The 20,681-nt window shown below is 39.7% G+C and overlaps 1 protein-coding gene across 5 annotated transcripts; it reads right to left on the bottom strand.

The window, feature by feature from the left end:
* Positions 1–2,176: 2,176 nt before the first annotated feature.
* On the bottom strand, positions 2,177–20,651 carry LOC111343210 (uncharacterized). 5 transcript variants are annotated; one of them, XM_088753637.1, is made up of 7 exons: positions 20,240–20,651; positions 7,909–8,029; positions 5,954–6,231; positions 5,019–5,360; positions 4,269–4,880; positions 3,136–3,765; positions 2,177–2,313 (listed from the first exon to the last, which is right to left on the bottom strand). In XM_088753637.1, the coding sequence occupies exons 2-7, from the start codon at positions 7,975–7,977 to the stop codon at positions 2,307–2,309; spliced, it is 1,938 nt and encodes a 645-aa protein (XP_088609763.1). In that variant the 5' UTR covers positions 7,978–8,029; positions 20,240–20,651; the 3' UTR covers positions 2,177–2,306. The 5 variants fall into 5 exon arrangements, with proteins under 5 accessions (XP_088609763.1, XP_088609762.1, XP_088609761.1 ...); XM_088753636.1 differs by lacking the exon at positions 20,240–20,651 and adding an exon at positions 16,516–16,738; XM_088753635.1 differs by lacking the exon at positions 20,240–20,651 and adding an exon at positions 11,060–11,183.
* Positions 20,652–20,681: the final 30 nt, after the last annotated feature.

The raw sequence follows: 20,681 nt of genomic DNA, 5'->3' as shown, positions 1-20,681 counted from the left end.
GTGAATAAGACGGTTATGAGGTACCAAGTCAAAAGCCTTCGCAAAGTCTAAAACACAACGTCAGTTGTTTTTCCATTGTCTAACGCTGAGGCCCAGGTATGGAACAGATGAATCAGTTGAGATGTGCATGATAATCCCGTTCTAAAACCATATTGGTGGACACTTAGTAAATGATACTGATCAACAAAGGCTGAAATATGCCTTGCTATAAGTTTCTCCAGCACTTTAACCACCTCTTTGGATAATTCCTTTAAACTGTGCAACTCCGTTAATGTTTTTAAAAATCGTTTAAGGACCAAATTACTCAAAGAGTTGTAATTTTATATATATATTTGTATATTTTTATTTTTCTTTTAGAACATTCAGAATTTAAAACATCTTTAATTGTAAATAGGATTTTATAATTTTAATAGGATTATTTTTATAACATTGTCTTTGAAAAGCCCCCTTGGGGAAAGTCAATAAAGTATGTATGTATGTGTGTATGTATGTATGTATGTATGTATGTAAGGAGATTGCTCGGTATCTAGTTACAGTCTCTTTAACTCCCTTCTTAAATACTGGCATTATGTTAGCAGATTTCCATTCACTGGATAATTTGCCTAACTTCAGAGAAATGTTGAATATCTTTGATAAAGATGGTGCGATTGTCGATGCCGATTCTCTGAGCATACGTGCTGTTATTCTATCAGGACGGCAAGCCTTATTGTGACGCAGATTACTCAAAACACTTTTATATTTATACGGAAGCCTCGTGAAATTTAGTGAAATAGTCTTAGTCTCAGTGTTATATAAAGCAATGTATACGATCAAAATACTGTTTTTGAAAGTTAGCCAAGAGCGCGGCGCGTCAAATGAGTAATCTCCAAACTCGCGCCAGTCTTCTTGAGCCTGGCAAATGATTACGAAAATTAAGGGCGGAACGGTTTTCAAATCGTAATTTCTCGCCCTAGAATTGACTTTCAACTAAACTTATTATTGGAAAGGCTTTATTCATCGCTGAAAATTTATATTATAATGAAATAACTGAATTTTTCGGGTTTTCAAATTACAGGGCGGTTTCATAAGAGTGCTCCTTTAAGTTGTGATGAACGAACTGTTTTCCCCTCATGTGACTATGTGAGCACGAACACATTATCACTGCATATTAATATCTGAGGAATTTAGATATGGTGAAAACCTTTGCCAATCTAAAACAGGAGAAAATAAGACTAGAGACTACTGATAATGGGAATTTTATTGGAAAAAAAAATATGACTCATTGATTGAGGTGGAAATCGATTTTATCATCATCCAACGAGCTCACGGTTATCAAAGGTCTTCAGAATAGACTCTAAGTTGGTCTGTAACAACCAATCTGATTGACAAGTAGCCAAGATTTCACTCAAAAAAAGGATGTAGTTTGTCATGTCACAAGTGTAGGACAGGGAAAAATCATCTGGAACCGCCAGACCTTCGGATTCCAGGTTCATCGCTCCGATGCCTCTACTTATGAACTGCAAAGACCTTTATGAAGAGCTAAGTCAATAGTAAGTTCATGTGTGGAACACATATGATGAAAAGGGCTGTGCTCATATCTTGTTGAACTAATTACTAATGGATTAAAATCGTTTTCACAAGTTGTTGTCTAAAGAGGACTGAAGTTGTAAAATGCAGTCGAAACGTCGCAATCCACGTTGAAAGTGTCGATCTATACCGCAAGACAAACGATTTTGCTTCATTGCAAGAATATTAAAATTTGCCGTATTATGGGATACTTTAGATAAAAACCGTGAACAAAGTTTGGGATAAGCTTTCCAAACGTTTTGGGTTTGACCCTTCGTCATGAAAGGAAGACAAGTAAGTTGCATGCGATCGCCGGCCGTGAATATGGTCTCAATTAGGGATTAAAAATACATTTTAAAAGCAATGATCCCCCAAAGAATTGGTGTTTCAAAGTGGTGAAACCAATTTCAGCCACCTTAAAATGCTCGCCGAAAAGGAAAACCAGTAATTTTTTTGCTAATACCTCAAAGGTGTCCGTCGAAGCGTTTTCTCAGTCTTCGCCCTGTTTCTTCAATATAGAATTAGTATATTGCAGGGGAATATGAAACAGTTCATATTCTCTTGTATATTGAAATCCACGTAGACGCAGGGAGCATGTTCATTTCAAGGTAGACTCGGTAACACACAGTCGTTTGGCAACCAAAAAAACTTTTTTATTTCATTTGCCTTAACACTCTTAGCTAACGTGAACGTATCCCCGAAGAATATTTCAAAAAGTGGGATTCCCCTGAAGGACTCTCTTCTCTTCTCATCAATGTTCTTCATGCCCTGTACGATTAAAAAGATTAATACACATAAGGAAACAATATAAAAAAGATTAATATACATAAGGAAACAATATAAAAAAGATTAATATACGCAAGGAAACAAATAAATCAAATCAAAGTTTCACTGATAATAAACTGAGGGATTACACTACAACTTTATTTCTTTTCCTTTTAGATGGGATAATATTCCATTTTAAGTTATCCCTCCTTCCATCCCACCTTCCAGTATTTTTCAGTCTGCCTGCTTGTTTGTTTCCGCTGGTCTTTGCGCCGCCGTCGCATGCGCGGTTGGAAGCCACCAATTTAAATCTTCTCTATATCTTTCAGTTTTTGTCTCGATTTTGAATTTTTAAGCACGCTAAACATTTAGTACGAGTTTCCTGACGCCTCCGTGAAGGAGTTTGGAGTAAAAGTTTTGATTTTACAGTGGAATCGCGATTTCTTGAACCCTCGGTTTCTCGAACCTTCCGATATCTCGAACCAAACCTTGTTTCCCTTGGATTTGCTTCACTGGTAATTTCACCCCCGATTTCTCGAACTCCCGATTTCTCGAACCAATTTGCGTTTCCCCTGGAGGTTGGAGAAATCGGGATTCCACTGTACATGGTTAGCCACCGTTTGCAGGAACTTTACTTTTAATCCTGGATGGATACAGGCACTCTTAGAGTTACATACCCTTGGATAAAAACTGACCGAACAGGAACGCAACTCTCTGTGCCAAACCTGTTCTCTTACTGTTGATCTATTTACCAGGCTTAGCCAGACAAAAGTAGACAGTCCTTTAGGTCTGATCTACCCTGACCCTAAGAAAAGCATAATCTACCTGAGTGACTTAATTGGTCTGCTGTTGGCACTTTTTTCCTGCCATTCCAAAGGGATGGAGAACTTTTTCTCGTACTTCTTTGCATCCCCATTGCAATGGAAACCGTTCATCTCTGCACTTTTTGGGACATCTTCGTGGTCGTCGTTGACAATTGGGGTTGAGCACTTAATCCCGATATCCTCGCAGTGGACCTGAATTCCCTTCCCCTGCCTGGGGCAATGCTGGGTAATCTGCTGATATTCTTGTAAGCGCTTGTGAAGGAGGTCATAAGGCATGTAATTAAGGTAGCCGCACTTTCCAATCCCTTTAGGAACAGGTGCAGCCAAATTACCAGCTCGTTTCTCAATCATTGTTTCTTGGCCTTTGTACACAAGCTGTGTATTCTCCATTATGGGATGCCACAGAGCCAATTCAAGGTCGCCGAGAAGCTTTAAAATGCGATTCAGCTCATGTTGTGTAATCCAGCCTTTACAGAAGGAAAGGTATGCGCCAAAACCCATTCCAGTGGATACAGCATGACCGTGAAGCATTCCCGCAGGGAGCTCGTACCCAGGGCTCCACGTATGCCCATACGCGTGTGGTCGACACTGGTGCGTTTCGAACATGTTACTATATTCCGATCTCATGTAGCTAAAATTAGAATGAACGAAAAAGTGAAAATTAGGACAACGTGTAACAAGAGGGACATAAGTAATGCATTCTTTACGAGTGAAAATTAGGGATAGAAAAACGGCCTTTCGATTTGTCATCTTGGTTAGTCACGTCAAAATTTAGGAAACGCAAGCGATGTGATTAAGGAATCTAAGAGATATGTTTCATTTTGACTAACTAAAGGATGAAGAAGCTTTCACGAGCGATAACTTGAACTGCCTCAGCCCGTCTCTTGAGGGTCTCGGGCTTCGAAGCACTCGTTTTACTGAACGAACGAGAACCTTGCACAAGCTAACACCTTGCTTCACATTTCGGTTAAGTCCGTTGCTTATTTCCGTTCTTACTCTGGGAGTTTTTCTCTTACTTGGTATCCCAACTAAAGGCTCCAAACTAAAAGTATCGGACTATTCGCGCTATTCGGCTGACTCGAGGCTACTACAACTTCTTACTTAAACAATCTTATAGATCTAATCTATACGTACTCTTCAAGAGCTTTGCCGATAATCAGGTCACAGACATCTTCAAAGGATTTTCGATCCCCTTGGAAATCTTCCATCTCAGTGCCAAATTTGGTCCACAGAAGAGCGGAGGCCTCCTGCTCGAGAAGACAGAAGAGTTCTTCATCCTTAACTATTGCCATCTTGACAATTTCAGCGATGCCATGCCGCAAGCAGCCGCGATGAAGCGTTCGAAAGAAGCTTCTGTCAGTAAGCGCCAGGACAGGAGGGTGAAACGAACCGAAGAGGTTTTTGAAGCCAAATCCATCGCACCCAGTGCGAGGTGACAGGCCCGCGTCGATGGCCGCCACAACACTTGTGGACACCATGATGTAGGGTGTGTTGCGGTGGTACAAAGAGGCAGCACAAGCAATGACGTCGTGTAATACACCATTACCGACCACTAAAATAGGCTCGTTTCTTCTTACGCCGAGCTTCTTTAACAGCACTAATGTACTCTGCACTGTGGCTATGTCTTTGTCGATTTCTTCTGCGGAAAGGACAAGCTTCTTTAGCTCGATAGAAAACTCGTCGAAGTAAGCCTGTAGGGCCGCGCCGTAGATCTTTTCCACATTTTTGTCAACTACCGCCACACATCTAAAAAAAAAGACAAATAAAATTATAATAAACAACAGATTAAAAGTTAAACGTAGTGTGTGTGTGTGCGTGTGTGTGTGTGTGTGTGTGTGTGTGTGTGTGTGTGTGTGATGTGTCAACATAGACTAAGCAACCAACCTTCCAATGGGCTGATACACGTTTCTGAGCTCGTGGTTAGACGGGCTCAACACCCCGTAAACTATCTTAGCAGTTGTTGTCAGTGTATATTTACTGGTGCACGCGACTAGGGATGCGTCTGATTTTGCCAGGACTTCTCCTTCACATCTTCCGTAAATGGAGGTCGGGTAGATGCCGTGTGGGTCAAACTTCTCGAGATGATCAGCATTCTCCAAGTAACATTCTGGGCAGTCTGTCTCTTGAAGGAAACGGCACAAAGGCTTGGTTCGCAGGGTCTTATCGGCTGTCAAAATCTTAACCATCTCATTCCATTTGGAAATTGCTACAGTATTACTTGAAGATCTGCCATCAAAACAGAAAGAATGATTTCTAAAAGTATGTATGAAATTAATACAGTGGGTTTTCTTAAAACGGTTTTATTACTTATTAAATACTTATCCTAGACTGATCGACGCCTTTATATTTGTTCATTTGTTTACTTGGAAAAGTGTGACAGAAATGCCTGACATTATTTCTGAAAAAATTTCTTACCCTTTTCTTGACAAATATACCTTAGCAACCCTACAGCTTCTATGAAACTCTCTTAATTCTACCCTGGTTTGCCTGAAAGACCAAAATGATTTCGGTGACCTCCGTTTTGATTTATCGAATTGCAGTCAGAACAATTTAATTTTTTATCTGTCCTCTAGGTTTAAAAAAAACTCGAATTAAATTACCTACAACATAATTTTATTTTAACTTAGTTAGCTGACTTAGCTAAACTATTTAGAGGGCTACAAACAAAGAAGACCGATGCTTGTGTTGGTTGTCAAACTTTTCTCACCATTCTTGGACTTTTGCGTTATTTTTTTTGTCTCGTCCAGTACAACTTAGAGATCAGGGAACAGGAATTCTCGCGACAAAGCGGTAAAAAGAAAATGGATTTCTTGACAAACCTTTGCAAAAGACCGGCAAGTTGCTGTAAAACAGCACCAGTTGGTTGGTTGTAGAAGTACTTTAGTTTCCTGACCATCAAGAGGGACTCTAGATCATCGCTAAATGATTTTGCCAGATCTTTAGAGAAGACGTCAAGGCGAGAGGTGCGAATGAGGAGGTCACTGACAATCGAGTTAGCAAAGATTTTCCGGGCGAGCTCTTCCGTTGTTTGCAAAGGATCATCACAAACCTCCAGCGGAAGGTTCTCAAGAGACTTGACGGACGAGTATATTGCAATCTGAGATCAAAGAGAATCCGTAACTTGCTGAAATCATGATAGTCATAATCAAGGGCAGTCATCATCACACGTGCTAAGACGTTCACGTTTTCTGGTTGGTTCCTTTGAACCTCGTAAAACTCCGTTTGTTAAAATGACTTTTTATAACTTGACATATTCTGAGCCATTTTCGGATCAATTGTCAGAAAAAAAGTCTGGTAGTTTTCAGCTTGCTTGGCTCATTCTTAAATAATTGTTCTCACTAAAACATTCAATTCACTATCAATGAAGTCTGCTCTCGAGCCTAATGGCTTACATGGCGCCAGAGGTAGCTAGGAATCATGTTTCTCCCCACCCTCGGGCGGGCTAGCCCCCAGTATCCGAATAAGTTTTCCAGGTTGTTTGACGATACTCATTTATACTGAAAGCCTACGATAATCCACTTTGAACAAAGTTCCCCTTTTATCTATCACTTCTACGTTTTGTACTGAAATGCAAACTAACATAAATGAACAAGAGGGTTTCACTTTACTACCATGCATGTGTAAGGGAGAGGGGAGGGGTTATCATGGACTCGTAAGAAACATAAAAAACTGGACGGGGGGGGGGGGGGTCATTAGAGCGGGAAACTTACCAGAAAGCTAAAAAGTTTCGGATGTGGGCTCATTAGCCAGGGGAGCGTGAAGGAGGAGGTGGTCAGTTGAGAGGGAGATTTTTTAGAGACTTAAGTCAGAGGGAAACTTAGTATAGAGGGGGGTGAATAGACAGGGGGCTTATTAGAGAGGGGGCGTATTAGAGAGGGGAACTTAGTAGAGAGAAGGGCTTAATAGAGAGGGAGAGGCTTATCAGATATCAGAGAGGGGGTTTATTAGAGAGAGGAACTTAGTAGAGAGGGGGTTTAACAGAGAGGGGGCCTTAATAGACAAGGGGTGCTTGTTAGAGTGGGGTGTATTAGAGAGGGGGCTTATCAGAGAGAGAGGAACTTATTAGAGAGGTGGGCTTAATGACAGGGCTGCTCGTTAGAGAGCGTGTATTGGAGAGCGGAACCTCAATAGAGAGAGAGACTTGTCAGAGAGGGGGCTTATTGGAGAGGGGAACTTAGTAGAGAGGTGGGCTTAATGACAGGGGTGCTTGTCAGGGAGGGGGTGTATTAGAGAGGGGGAAAGTCAGTAGAGAGAGGGGCTTAATAGAGAGAGAGACTTGTCAGAGAGGGGGCTTATTAGAGAGAGGAACATAGTAGTGAGGGGGAGTAGTAGAGAGGGGAACTTATATTTCTATATAGTTTTGCTATATTAAATTTTTTTTTAATTAGAGGGGGTAACCCTTGTATGGTGCGTCAGCGCTTTTGGTTGTCACCTCCACAACTTTTCCTTTTGTGGTTTTTATTAACCTTAACTGTATTTAATACTTATTGTTTGTGTATTCTTGTGGAGTGAATTTTTAATAAATAAATAAACTTAGTAGAGAGTGGGACTTAAAGGACAGGGAAACTTGTTAGAGTAGGGGACCAAGGAGAAAGGAGACCTTAGTTAAAAATGAAAATTCTGGGAGGGGCCTGTTGGAAAAGGAAGCTTTGAAGAGCTATGAGAGGGAGTTTAACTAGATCATTTCTGGCATTTAATACCATTTACACTCGGTCAGTTCTTTAGATGGGTGAAAAAGCTCCTCCCAAGTTTAATTTGGTGAGATGTGATATACCTTCTCATTTTCAGCTGAAGTTTCCGACCAGTGTCCCAGGTTATCTTGGCTGGTTGAGTTGATGGACATGTTGCTCTGCAAAATACCCTTGCTTAAATTCAATTTGAAGTGCGAAAACCGTCTGCAAGATATAGGAAGCAGGACAATATGCGACATGTCAGTTGTTGCTAATAAAAGTTATGAGAAAATGACCTTAAACATCGATTGCAAACTCGTACTACATGACAGCTCTAGTATAAGCTTCTTCACAACCAACCACAGTGTAACATGCAAGAGCGTCGCTGAGATGTTTCTGAGCGAGAAAAGAAGTGGAGGGGGGAGGGGGGGGGGGCGGTGAGGCATATTTATTAATTCTCATGCGCCTTAAGAGAAAAGGATTATAATGCTTCTCTTACGCAGAAAATATATTTGACGCGGCAAGAAGGACAGGCAAACGAAATATCTCTCACTGGAAAAGATCTATGCCGCGTAGATTCTTCTGATTTTCATCTTCGCCGCTTACGTGAAAATTTGCAGTACTTTTACTTTGCGAATCGTTGCTGCTGCCAGATGAAATATCCGCACCCTCTCGAGTCCGATCTTTGTTACTAATCGTAGATGAAAGTGGCTCAAGTAGCAATGCCAGCATGATTCGCATATTTTGATAATTATCGGATCATTTTTGATGCTACAATTTGATCATTGTTCATCTTTACTCCCAAGCACTTGGTGACGTTATTCGATGTTTTAAGTTTTAGTTCAAGTACGTAGTAGCATTTGTAGTTCACTGTGAATTACTGAGCGGCGTCTGAAACGGTCTGAGCCCGGGTCTGGGGTACACCAGAACCGGAAGTCACATCGTAGGCCATGTTGGTCCCAGTACCTCTCATCAGGCAAGGCCACAAATTACAAAGTGGCGCAATCGTAGATAAGCTACATGAGAGTGTAGTCTGGTACTAGTGTGCATGTTAACTTAAAACACGTTTATTTGAATTTCATTGTGGATTTGTTGCGTTTCTTTCTCGTAGACCAGCGGCTTCTAATTAAAAGATGTATTTTTCGGACTTATTTGCAGTTTTTTCAAAGAACATTATTTTAAAAAAAGGGACATAATTTGTAAAAAAAGAGCATAATTTTAGCATAATTTCGCCAAAAAAAGCAACGCTACTAGCCTAATATGCTACTTTTACTAGCATAATCTATAAAGGCCTATTCGCGGTTTACATCGGGCAAGGCAATGTTGGGTCTCTTGCCCAAGCCTTTTCGGTCAAGATGGCTGGATTGGTCAGCGTTCTATTGTTTTGAGATTTGTCAATTTGATGGGAAAAACACATCAGTATGAAGGTTTGTAGCCAATGCTTCTCGGTCTACATCTCACGCAAAAAAAAAACCCTGATTAAAATCAGCGAGCGAGCCCACAATACGCCATGAATTTTGGTCAGAGGATTCTTTGGTACAACAGTTGTCGCTGTAACATCTCAGTATGGATGCACAAGCACAGTTGAACTATTGCATTGGAGGCTTATTACATTTAGGACCAAATGTTATTACATTTAGGACTTAATTACAATTAGAAGAAAATGTTATTGCATTTAGGACTTTATTACTCTCAGGAAAATTATTACATTTAGTAGGACTTCAACATCGGTCAGCTCTCTCCTCCCTTTCCTGTTCGAAAGTTCTCACGTTTGACCCGTAAACATGTGTGAGATGAAGTGTTTTCTTTTATACAATCCGTTTGAGACGCTAGAGAACTGAACTTATACCCAAATTTTGTGTTTGAATTGAAAGACCTCCATCTTTCGCGTAATTCAAGATGGCGGTGCACATTTTGATCGTTTCAGGTGAAAGGCGACGTCCATTTAGAAAGCTGAAAATCTCGAAACTTCGAACTTCTGACCTCAAACTGCTAACCGCGGTTGACGTTTGCGGTTAACACACCAAACGTGGATCTAGAACTCTCATCGACAGATTTTCAGCCTCCATTTTCCGAGTTGTAAACCTTGGGGTATTCAGAAATAAAGGGTGAAAGTTTCTAAAGAAACTGTGGTGCTGCGTCAGTGGGGGTGACAAGGTAATTTGGTTACATCAACTAAAATAAAATTATAAATTGGCCACCGTAACGTGTTAAAAATCTTTTAAACTCGTTACTGTGGCCAATTTACAATTTCAACTTTGTTGATACAACCAAATTACCGTATTCAGAAATAGCTGTCTATTTTGCTTTTCGCTTGGCTACTACTTTTACATACTATTGCATAACATCTCAGATCTCTAGAATGTTTGTTGCACTTTTTCTATGGCTGTGATTAAATCAGTCTTTCCTTATAGGAAGCCTTATCCCCTTTTACAGTTCTCCTGCTCTTCTGTGATGATTGAGTAGCTGAAAAAGAAAGGTTTTTCGACAGATGTGTAACAATAGCGACCGAGGACTGAAATAGGGTCGTGCATTGGACCGTAACAAAAGCCATAATTTAATCTTTCATTTATTTAACACCACGAAGCGTTCTTGTCTAGCACACCAGGGGCGATTCTAATTTTAACATTTTCTCCCATCTTTTGAACTCAAGGAGAGATTTTTTCTTTTCCTTTTTTTTTTTTTTTCAGTACTTAATCAATTCTTGAATGAAGAGCGGCAAAGGTAAAAACTTCACAAGAACCATTTGCTCTTAGAAACTATTAATTTTTCGCTCTCAGTGAAAATAGTTGCAGAAGGTCACCAATGTTATGTGACTGCACCTACATTGGGCTTTTATATTTTTTCGCACGGACGGTCATGGATCTGCCTACAGAAATGCGCTTAAAATATTTCCCAGTACTACTGAGTTACGAACCGTCAGCCTACTCGCCTGACTTTGGATGTTATGCAACTGCGTTATTTGCAACGTTTTAGTCACAAGTATCCTCAAGTCAAGCTGCTGTTGAATTGCCGAAAAAAAAAAGAAAGAAAGAAAGGATTGCGCGTTAAACAGTTTTACTACATAAACCATATGCTAATCAATTACGGAATTTGATGTCAAAATGACACCGATGTTATGTAACTGCACCTAGATCCCAAGTTAAAAAATTATTAGTTTGAGCTTTTGCTGATTAAAATGTATTCCAAGAAAGATTAATGCAAGTGGCGCCTTCAAATTTTTAACCCTATTCTGGTACTGAGGAAGTCACTTACCGTAATCAAAAAGCGGAGAGTCAGCCAAAACGTCAGCCAGTACGACACGGTGCTACCGGTGCGGAAAGGTACACTAAACTGACGTCGTCATGCACGAAGCTTAGCACCTTTATCACGTACTAGCCCAATGAATCCTTAGCAACAGTTATTTTTGCATTCTTTCGCAAAAGAAACTTCTCTGTGATTGGTCCTCGTGATCTTAAAGCGTATGTCTGAAAGCAATTTTAATTAAAGGCGGACTGAATAGATAGACCGCCGGCAAATTGACTAACTAATGTTGATGTATCACGCAATTTCTTAGCAGTGTTTAGGACGCGAAAAACTAAAATTAACGTAGAGAAATTTAAAAAAATTTGGGCTGCTGAGGTGAAAACGCAAAAATATTAGAATTCGCTTCAGTGATTCATGGAGGATGAAAGAACAACAAAAACCAAATATTTTGTTTCATTCTGTTTTCTGATCGACCAACCGAAACGGATGGTCTAGAGTCCGTTCGTGTTGCAAAGGTCAGGTTCTGTAAATGACAATGAACTTAATTTGCATTCCTGTGGTCAAACTTGGTTAATTAAAAAATTTATTTTGTCGAAACATGGCATCGCCTGATGTAGGCCACTAAGGAAAAAACACCCCTTAAATCTGGTGTCGGGAGAGCTTGATCCTGCTGGAGTACCTCTTTAAAGAGACCCTTTCACTTTAAAACGGGCAGAAAATCTTGCTTTGCTTGAGTCAAAGTTTGGTTCTGAAATACGGTCTTCGCAGTTCATTTCGAATCACGCCGACTAGAGAGCTCGTAACTCCAATTAATTTACAATAGAAAGCTCTCTAGATGATAGGGTTTCTTGATCTTCAAAGCAGAATTAATATTACACATTGTGGGTGATTTTTAACCTTGATATGTATACGGTACAAGACCCTTATCCTTTTTGTCGCGGTTATCATTATGTTTAAGAGTTGAAAAGATAGGTTTTTGACAAAAAAAGGAAAATGGTCAAACCTACTACGCACACTTTTATCTCACTTCCGAATAATGTTGTGCTATCAATAACATCGGAGAGGAATCCCAAATACGTTACTTTCGTCAGGAAAGACGACCTATTATTTTGTTTATCATAGCTATAAAAGTTACATACAATCGACTTTGAAGGGTCTTAAAACGCCTTGGTTTTGAATAGCGCTATGCCATAGCATGCTTCGATACATTTCATGTGCTTCGATAATTAATCTGATAAAAGGTCCCTATGATCGCAGCGCTGAGGGCGACATAATTGAATATCAATACTTCAAATGTTAACGCCTCTCAGACTTAAGATCTACGGGAGATTATTTTGTATTGTTTCGAGCTGATGCACCTATTAATAGGTAGACCCGTTGACAACAATATTAATATTTCCCTCACGGTCCAGTGGGTGTCAATAATGTAATTAACAAACCACATACCAGAGAGATAACACGGTCTAGCGGTACTCAAACAAAGCTCTTCCAAACTCAGCCACAATGTTGCGTAATGTTGACTACAAATTTCACCTGTTTTCAATATACCCGCGTTTCTTGTAACGAACCAAGGGACATAGTTAAGTGTTGGCTGCTTCTGGGCTTGTGTCATGTCGAGTAAATTTTCAGATCTGGTTTATCGGTCTCTTAGAGACTCCTTCACTGTTACTCTATGTGATTTTACGCAACAGTGCTCCTTTGATGAAAGAAGTTTATGTCAGTAACACAAGCCGCACTATGTTTACGGTCCATTGAACAGACCAATTATGAACTATTTATGAACGTATGACGCAAGCTTTCGTGGGAAAACTGGTTGAGGTAGTTTGTTTGGCCCTCTAGGGTTCAGCACGTCTCTTTCCTACGCTAGACGCTACTTTTCCCACGCAACACGCTTTCTTCCCCCACGCTCCCTCTATCGTCTACGCCTTCAAATATTTTAAAATATTGCTCTGATCTTTGCGGTCGAAAACCACAATGAAAACCTTATTCTAATTAATGACTCGTAACGAATCCTATTCGTTTTACATACAACGGTACTCTCGGCTGTCGCAAACATCACGCGCTCTTTTTTCATGGTCCGTTATGGTGTTCAAGAAAAGATGTTTGTCTGACATTCTCCTCAAAGATGACTTTCAAATTCTATAGTGAATTTTAATTGTAAGGGTAAGTTTATTCATGAGAAGAAGAAGGATGGCTATTATATCCCGTTACATAATACCAACGATCTTTTACAAAGTTTGAGGCAATTTTCTGCAATGACAAGGGTAATTTTCGTTTCTCACTGCATTTCAGTGACATTCTACGACTTATGATTTGGTTTCGAGCAATAATGCAATACGGAAATGATTTGCACCGGGATTTTGCAAACGCTGGAAGTTTACGCACAAATATGATTAAATTAACTAATAATCTGCCCTTTCTTTGTCCTCACATCCGCTCGACCAGAGAGAATTTAGTTTCCCTCCTTGGCACTAATCGGTAGCTGCACCGCAAGTTCACACCAATACAGCAGTGAAAGATTCAGTGACTTGAAATAGAGAAAGGGTCTTCAAAGCATGTGTTTTTTTTTTTTTTTTTAATCTAAGTTGTGAACGCCGCAAGTGCTATGCGATCGTTCCCAAAGCGAAGCTTTTCCATATTAATCCCGATCTGCTGTTGATATACGCGTTTGGACGCTAAGTGTGCGCACTTTTTAACTACTTTCTATTAAACAGACAGTAAAAGACTGCATGTGGATATTGGTTTTTGTAGCATTGAAAAGCACTATAGGTTGTATAATGACGCTGGAACTGGATGGTAATGTTGCATAATATTTGTCTTATATGCAAAACAGAAAACCCGCCAAATCCCACATATTTATGAGTATCCGGTTCCAAAAGAGAGAGATGATTCAAGAATATACTGTTCGATCGACTTTCAATAATTGAATCGGTAATAATAATTTAAAGGGATTCGCTCGAAAGCCTCACGATGCCCCTGTCCTCTGAGCTCCAACGATGATTACCCATGCTTCTTTCAATTCCGCTTGGTAAATGGAAACAATATTTTAATGTTACTGCAATTCCATTTTTTTTAGACTTTTATTTTAGGATATTCCGTCATTCTGCGCCTTAGATATCTCGTCTTTCCTCTGATTTACTGTCTATCATTCTGTGGAGCATCTCAAGGTTTGGTATTGCGCAGCTAGCTCGCTTCACAAATTGAGTCACCCTTTACTGCAAAAGGCGCTGATTCAAACAGTAAAATACTCTCTTTTCCGAGGAAAAAGATTCCTTTAAGCTTACAGACGGGCAGATCAGTTCTACTGAGATATTTCTGCGAGGAAAAGTTTCGATTTCAATAATGCGTCGTGGTGCCACTGTGAAATTGTTTTGAGATGTTTATAGGTGGTTTGCACGTTACGTCATGGCCGCCATGTTGGTGGACGTAAACAATGGATATCTCATTAGCTCCTTTTGATCGTCCACCAGCATTTGTTCCTTTCACCATTGTTACCTGTGTCTCTATAGATTGGTTGCAAACCACCTATCGTCTCTTGTAGTGTCACGTACGGCAAGAACTGAAAAGGTTATTTCGTCGGGTGTACAAAGTTTGCTGATTTAAATGGTAAAATGTTCTCTCTTCGAAGAAAAAACCTTTCCACTTTTTATGATTCACCGACCAGACCTATTAAGATATTTCTACAAGGAAAACTATCTGTTTTGAGTAGCGCACAAACCTGAAATTGTGAGATGCTTAACATCCCTTAATTAATGGTAACAAATAATAATTTTAAATAATAATATCAAAGCGATTAAAATCGCATTTTTCTGTCTCCCATAGTGCCACGGCAAGCAATGAAAACAGAAAGTGCTAGTGGCTATAATCCAAAATTCACAAACGGAGAAAACTCAACTGTGTATCGAGTGCGAATGTTGAACTTCTTAGATTCTCCGAACAATAAGTAGTACTGAGAAACATCGGATCAAAATTGGGTCACTCGCTCACTCACGTCGACAACAGATGTGGCGTAGCCTCCTATAAGAGGTGGTATTCCCAGTAAGCTGCATCTAAACGCAAACAACAAGTTACGGCGACATTGATGTTATGCAACACACCTGAAGCCCACCTAAAATTTTCTAAGCTCGCGCTGTCAATGGATCGTCGAGGAGTGAATAACACGGATAAGGCACTGAGATCGTTTTACTACACGATCTGAGAAAGAATCCCATTTGAGTTGAATAAGACTGAAAGCCAAGATGAATTTTCAATTTCATCATCCCCGCCTCAGGGTTGTATCTGCATGCATTCTTCGTTTGAGCTTCAGTTGATATGATGAGAATTCGAAAACGGGAAGTAAAATTTACATCAGCGGCCTGTGAAAACGCTTCACTGCGATGGCTTTTTCAGTATTCAGTGACTTACCAGATCAAAAAAGAAAGTAGCAGTCAAACTGACAGCCATTACAGAGCGCCGATAAAGGTGCGATGAAGTGTATTAAAGCAATATTCAAGTCACGCAACGAAGCACCTATATCACGCGAACGCGTAGCAACAATGATCAATACACTTTCTTCTTCTCAAAGGAAACTTCCGTCTGATTGTTCCGTTTTTTTGACATTGTGTGAATGCCAAGTGGCTGTTTCAATTAAGAGAAAAAGTAAGCCGGCGAGGATTTGGACCAGAATATCAAAAAGAAGCATGCAGCTACGATTTCATAGTTTTTTTTAGAAAACGGATATTCAAATTTTTTCGGTAGTACAGTACGCAACGACGCGACCAAGATACGACGCAGTAAGAACATAGGCATGCTACGCATGCAGGAGTTATTTTCTTGGATATGTGGGTTGAAATGGGACACTTAGTAACTGATGCTGGTGTCTGAATAATTGTTGGCAATAAACTGCAATGATACCCCTCCACAGCACTAATTTGAACCCGTCACGCAACGCTCTCCCTTCAACGTTGCGTGATGAGACCAAACAAGGACCTGCTCGTTGGCTATAATAAGGCTTACTGGTGCCTATTCGTCAGAGACAAAACCTTAATTATCATTCTGGCCGTAAAGGGCCAGAATCAGTAATTCTTTTTGGCTTTTCCTGTGCGGGAAAATGCACAATAGGCGTTACGCAGCATGTGCTGGACATAGCCTGGGAACGAGGATGAGTTTTGGCATCAAGTGTCAGTCAGCCTTAAAATGCCGAGCCCATAACCACGCTTGTTACGGTTTAAACCTATCTTTCGGGCGAACTTAAATATAGTTATTTAAAGTACAAACCTAATATTGTGAATGAATTCTATTGTTATCGTACTGATGAAAACAAGAACCCTTAGAAACAGTAAAAAATTCATTGGCTGATCGTTTAGATTCGATTAATTAACATGATGACCTTTTGCGATTGGATCCATCAGAAGATTACTATAGCGGACGAAACAACTATACTTTACTGACAAAAAAAAAAACTTGTGGAAGTCACTGCCTCATACCTTAAATTTCAATCAGTCAAAAAACTTGCTGTCCATAAAATGCCTTCTGTGATATATCGTTCCGGGGAGAAGAAAACTGAAGAGATTTGTTCTTAGATGTAAGTAGGAGAAATCCTTATAAACAAAGTCATCGCGTTCACATGCAAATTTTTATGGGGCGACCCAGCAGTTCCTCTAGCGATTTTAGTATTTCCAAATTGTCATGGATGGCATCAACTTGCACAAGTGAAAATAGATTGAACGAAGAGAAAAGTATCCTTTTTCAAAGCATAACTACGCGGGCTTCTAATTGGTTGTTGCCTATCTGGACTTTGCCCTGTGCGTGCGAAATATGTGATAAAATGCAGGTTGTTTAAAGGGAACTGATTGACACGCAATGGGGTAAAGTCCAAGGTAGCTAAGAGCAAATTTTATTGATAGAAAACGTCTAAGCACGTGAAAGTTGCGTGGAAAATTGACCGACTGTACCATTATGTTCCTTGTGAAATATTTTTCAGTGAGGTAGAATTATGTCATAAAATTTACGTTGTTTACTGGAAAATGGCATTTCATCTGTGGGAGTCTAGTCCATACTAGCGAGTATAAAGTAAACACGTAATTGTAGCGGGAAAGTATTGTTTAAACAATATTTAATTCATGGAGAACTTTTAAAAGCAAAGAAACGGATATTTAACATGGCAGTCGACGCAGAAAGAAAATGTAACTTGGTGGCATTTTCAGCCTTTACAAAAAGAGCAGCCTCAAGGCAAAACACAAGATTATCAATGAAATATGATTTATGCAAATGCCTTGCGCAAGTTTTACCTAAGTCATCAAAACTAGCCCTACCAAAACAACACGCTCTGGTGCTAAATTCGTGTTAGGCCTTTAGCTAACGGTGTGTGCGTTATAAATGAAGAAGCGGTACACAAAACACGCTCGTTTTAACTTGCAATTGGTAGAAAAAATTCCTTGACGACCTTTCTAATCCCGACAGATCATGGTGATAAAGTCCTTATGAAGGACAGCCATTACACTACGTAATTGAGCTCAGAATTCTTGTAGACGTCATTTTTATGGAATTCATGTAAAGCAATGAAATATCCCTTAGTCGAGAAAACGAAGTAAAGTAAGCGTGGGACTGCTTCAACACTAGGTAAACTTCACCTTTCCTTTAATTATCTTCGACTTCAAAAGCGCAAAATTACGGGAGCACTAGTTTAACGGCCCTCTCGTTATATCATTTTTCGACTTCTTGAGCGCAGGACTGCGGATGCACTAGTTCAACAGCCATGTCATTTTATCATTCTTCGACTTCAGGAAAGCTTGAATGCGGGACCACTGGTTTAAATGTTCTCTCTTTTGATATTATTTTTCGACATTGGGACCGCGCGGACAATCCATTCATAACAGTCAATACTGGCCGGGTATTCTGAAGTTGCTCCCATCAACATCTCAAGCAATATTTGATTCAAAATTTTTCTCATGTTCCCTTCAGTCTCCTTTAGAACGAAAAATAACCAGTCGTTCAATGATCACAACTCAGCCGCTTTCCCAACACGACTTATACGTTTCCTCAATTCGTAAACCGCTCTCCCAGTGTCATGCTTTGATTCGCTGAGATTTGAAGACCTGTCAAACCACAAATTAGCAAGAACGCTTTGATTGGTGCGACATCGAAAAATCCTATTATCTGATTGGTTTGCGATACACCAAAATATTGCGTCAATCACATTGCTTTGAGATACACCAAAAAAAAGAAATCCGCCAATCACAGTGCTTAGAGATACACCAAATTGCGCTGATATTACACTACGCCAAAACGCACCACTCTATACGCTAACATATAGTTATCTTTTTTTAAAAAAAATAACTAAAAAAAATTACTTGAATATATCGTTCAAGGCCGTCTTTAAGGTCTTTTGATGGTACCACAAGAAAAGCTAGATCCTCTGCTCCGATCAAACTGCTTCGAATGCAAGGTGCAAATAAAAGAATTTTAAACTAACTTTGATGACACTAATTGTCAAAAGCTTCTTTAAGTCATGAATAGTGGGGAAAACATAGGCATGCAACGCATGCAGGAGTTATTTTTTGGATATGTGGGTTGAAATGGGACACTAAGTAACTGATGCTGGTTTCTGAATAATTGTTGGAAAAAATAAACTGTATTGGTACCACGCTTCCTGCAGTCCCCTCCACAGCCCTAATTAGAACTCGTCACGTAACGCTCTCTCTCCAACGTTGCATAACGAGACCAAAGAACAACCTGCTCGTAGGTTAATTGTGCTTACTGCCGTTCCTTCGTCAGTGACAGTCCTAATTATTACTCTGACCATAAAGGGCCAGAATAAGAAATTCCGTTTGGTTTTTCCTGTGTAGGAAAATGCACAATAGGCGTTAGGTAGTAGTTTTGGCGCCAAGCAATGTGGTGGACGTAGCCTGGGAACTAGGCTGAGTTTTGGCATCAAGTGTCAGTCGGGCTGGAAGTGTGGGCTGCGCATACTCATCTCTGGAGTGAACTTATTTATTTGAATACCATGAATCACTTCTATTGTTAACGTACTGATGAAAGCAACAGTGGGAACAGTAAAAGTTCATTGGCTTATCGGTTTAAAATTTGATTAATTAATGCAATTATCTTATATAGACATTGGCGATAGGATCCATTAATAGATTACTATTACGGACAAAACAACTACACTTTTCTAACAAAAAAAAATTGTGGAAGTCACTGCCACATACATTTAAACTTTAGAGGTTTATTATCAGATGTAAGCGGAAGAAATCCTTGTAAACAAAGATCATCTCTTTCAAATGCATATTTTTATCGAGGAGCCCGCATTTCCTCTAGCGATTTTAGTATTTCCCAAATCGTCATGGATGGTGTCAACTTGTTCCAAAGTCTTATTCTCCATAACTCTCCATGTTAACAAACAATGAAAAGCACCCAACAGCGATCTTGCTAAAGTAGCAAAGCCTTCAATTCGTTCCCTCAGTATAGTCCCTTGTTCAATAACAGTTGGTTACCTCAAAATATTCTTCCACACGATTTTACAGTGGAAAACTGTTCTTTGTCTCTTACAGCCTCTGGAAAAAGATATTTTCCGGTCTCCATTCTTGGAACGAGTGAAAATAGATTGAACGAAGAGAAAAGAATCATTTTGCAAATCATAACAATGTGGGCTCCTTAATTGGTTGTTGGCCATTTGGACTTTGCCCTGTACGTGCGAAATTCGTGATAAAATGCAGGTTGTTTAGAGTAGAAAACGTCTAAGCACGTGAGAGTTGCGTGGTAGATTGACTGACTGTACGATCATGTTCCTTGTGAAATATTTTTCAGTGAGGTAGAATTATCTCATAAAATTTACGTTCTTTACTGGAAAATGGTATTTCATCTAAGAAAGTCTAGTCTATACCGGCGAATAAAAAGTAAACACGCAGGTGTAGCGGGAAAGAACCGTTTAAACAATATTTAATTAATGGAGAACTTTTAGAAGCAATGAAACGGATACTTAACATCGCAGTCGGTGCTAAATTTGTGTTAGGCCTTTAGTTAACGGTGTGTGCGTCGTAAGTGAAAGAGCGGTACACAAAACAGGCACGTTTTAACCTGGTGATGGAAGAAAAAGTTCCCTGACGACCTTTCTAATGCCGACAGATCATAGCGATAAAGTCCTCACGAAAGACACGAACCCTTACAATGAATAGATGAACTCACAACTCTTGTAGATGTCATTCTTACCTCGTTCTTTAAGCAAAATTCTAAATGGAATTGCTGATTAATTCATATATGGAAATGAAATATCCTGAAGTTGCTCCCATCAACATCTCAAGCAATATTTGATTCAAAATTTTTGTCATGTTCCACTCGATCTCCATCAGAACGAAGAATAACCATAGTCGTACAACGATCACAACTCCACCGCTTTCCCAACACGACTGACACGTTTCCTTAATTCGCGAACCGCTCTCCTCGAGTAAAGCGTTGATTCGCTAAAATTTGAAGACTTGTCAAACCACAAATTAGCAAGTACGCTCTAATTGGTGCGACATCAAAAACTACTACAATCTCGATGGTTTCAATCACATTGCTTTGAGATACACCAAGCCAATCAGATTGCTTAGAGATAAACCAAATTGGACTGATCAGGTTACACTACACCAAAACACATCACTCTATACGC

This window comes from Stylophora pistillata, chromosome 3, assembly GCF_964205215.1.
Source record: "Stylophora pistillata chromosome 3, jaStyPist1.2, whole genome shotgun sequence".
Taxonomy (NCBI): Eukaryota; Metazoa; Cnidaria; class Anthozoa; order Scleractinia; family Pocilloporidae; genus Stylophora; species Stylophora pistillata.
Note: the sequence above shows the minus strand (reverse complement) of the source record. Positions and strands in the feature narration are given on the sequence as shown.

Bases quoted from the DNA above. Each gene is read 5' to 3' on its own strand.
- LOC111343210 (XM_088753634.1), bottom strand. From the start codon at position 8,064: ATGTCGCATATTGTCCTGCTTCCTATATCTTGCAGACGGTTTTCGCAC. The intron at 5,361-5,953 runs GTTTGTCAAGAA...TTTTGATGGCAG, and splicing joins CTTGCCGGTCTTTTGCAAAG to ATCTTCAAGTAATACTGTAG. The intron at 4,881-5,018 runs GTTGGTTGCTTA...CTTTTTTTTTAG, and splicing joins GTGTATCAGCCCATTGGAAG to ATGTGTGGCGGTAGTTGACA.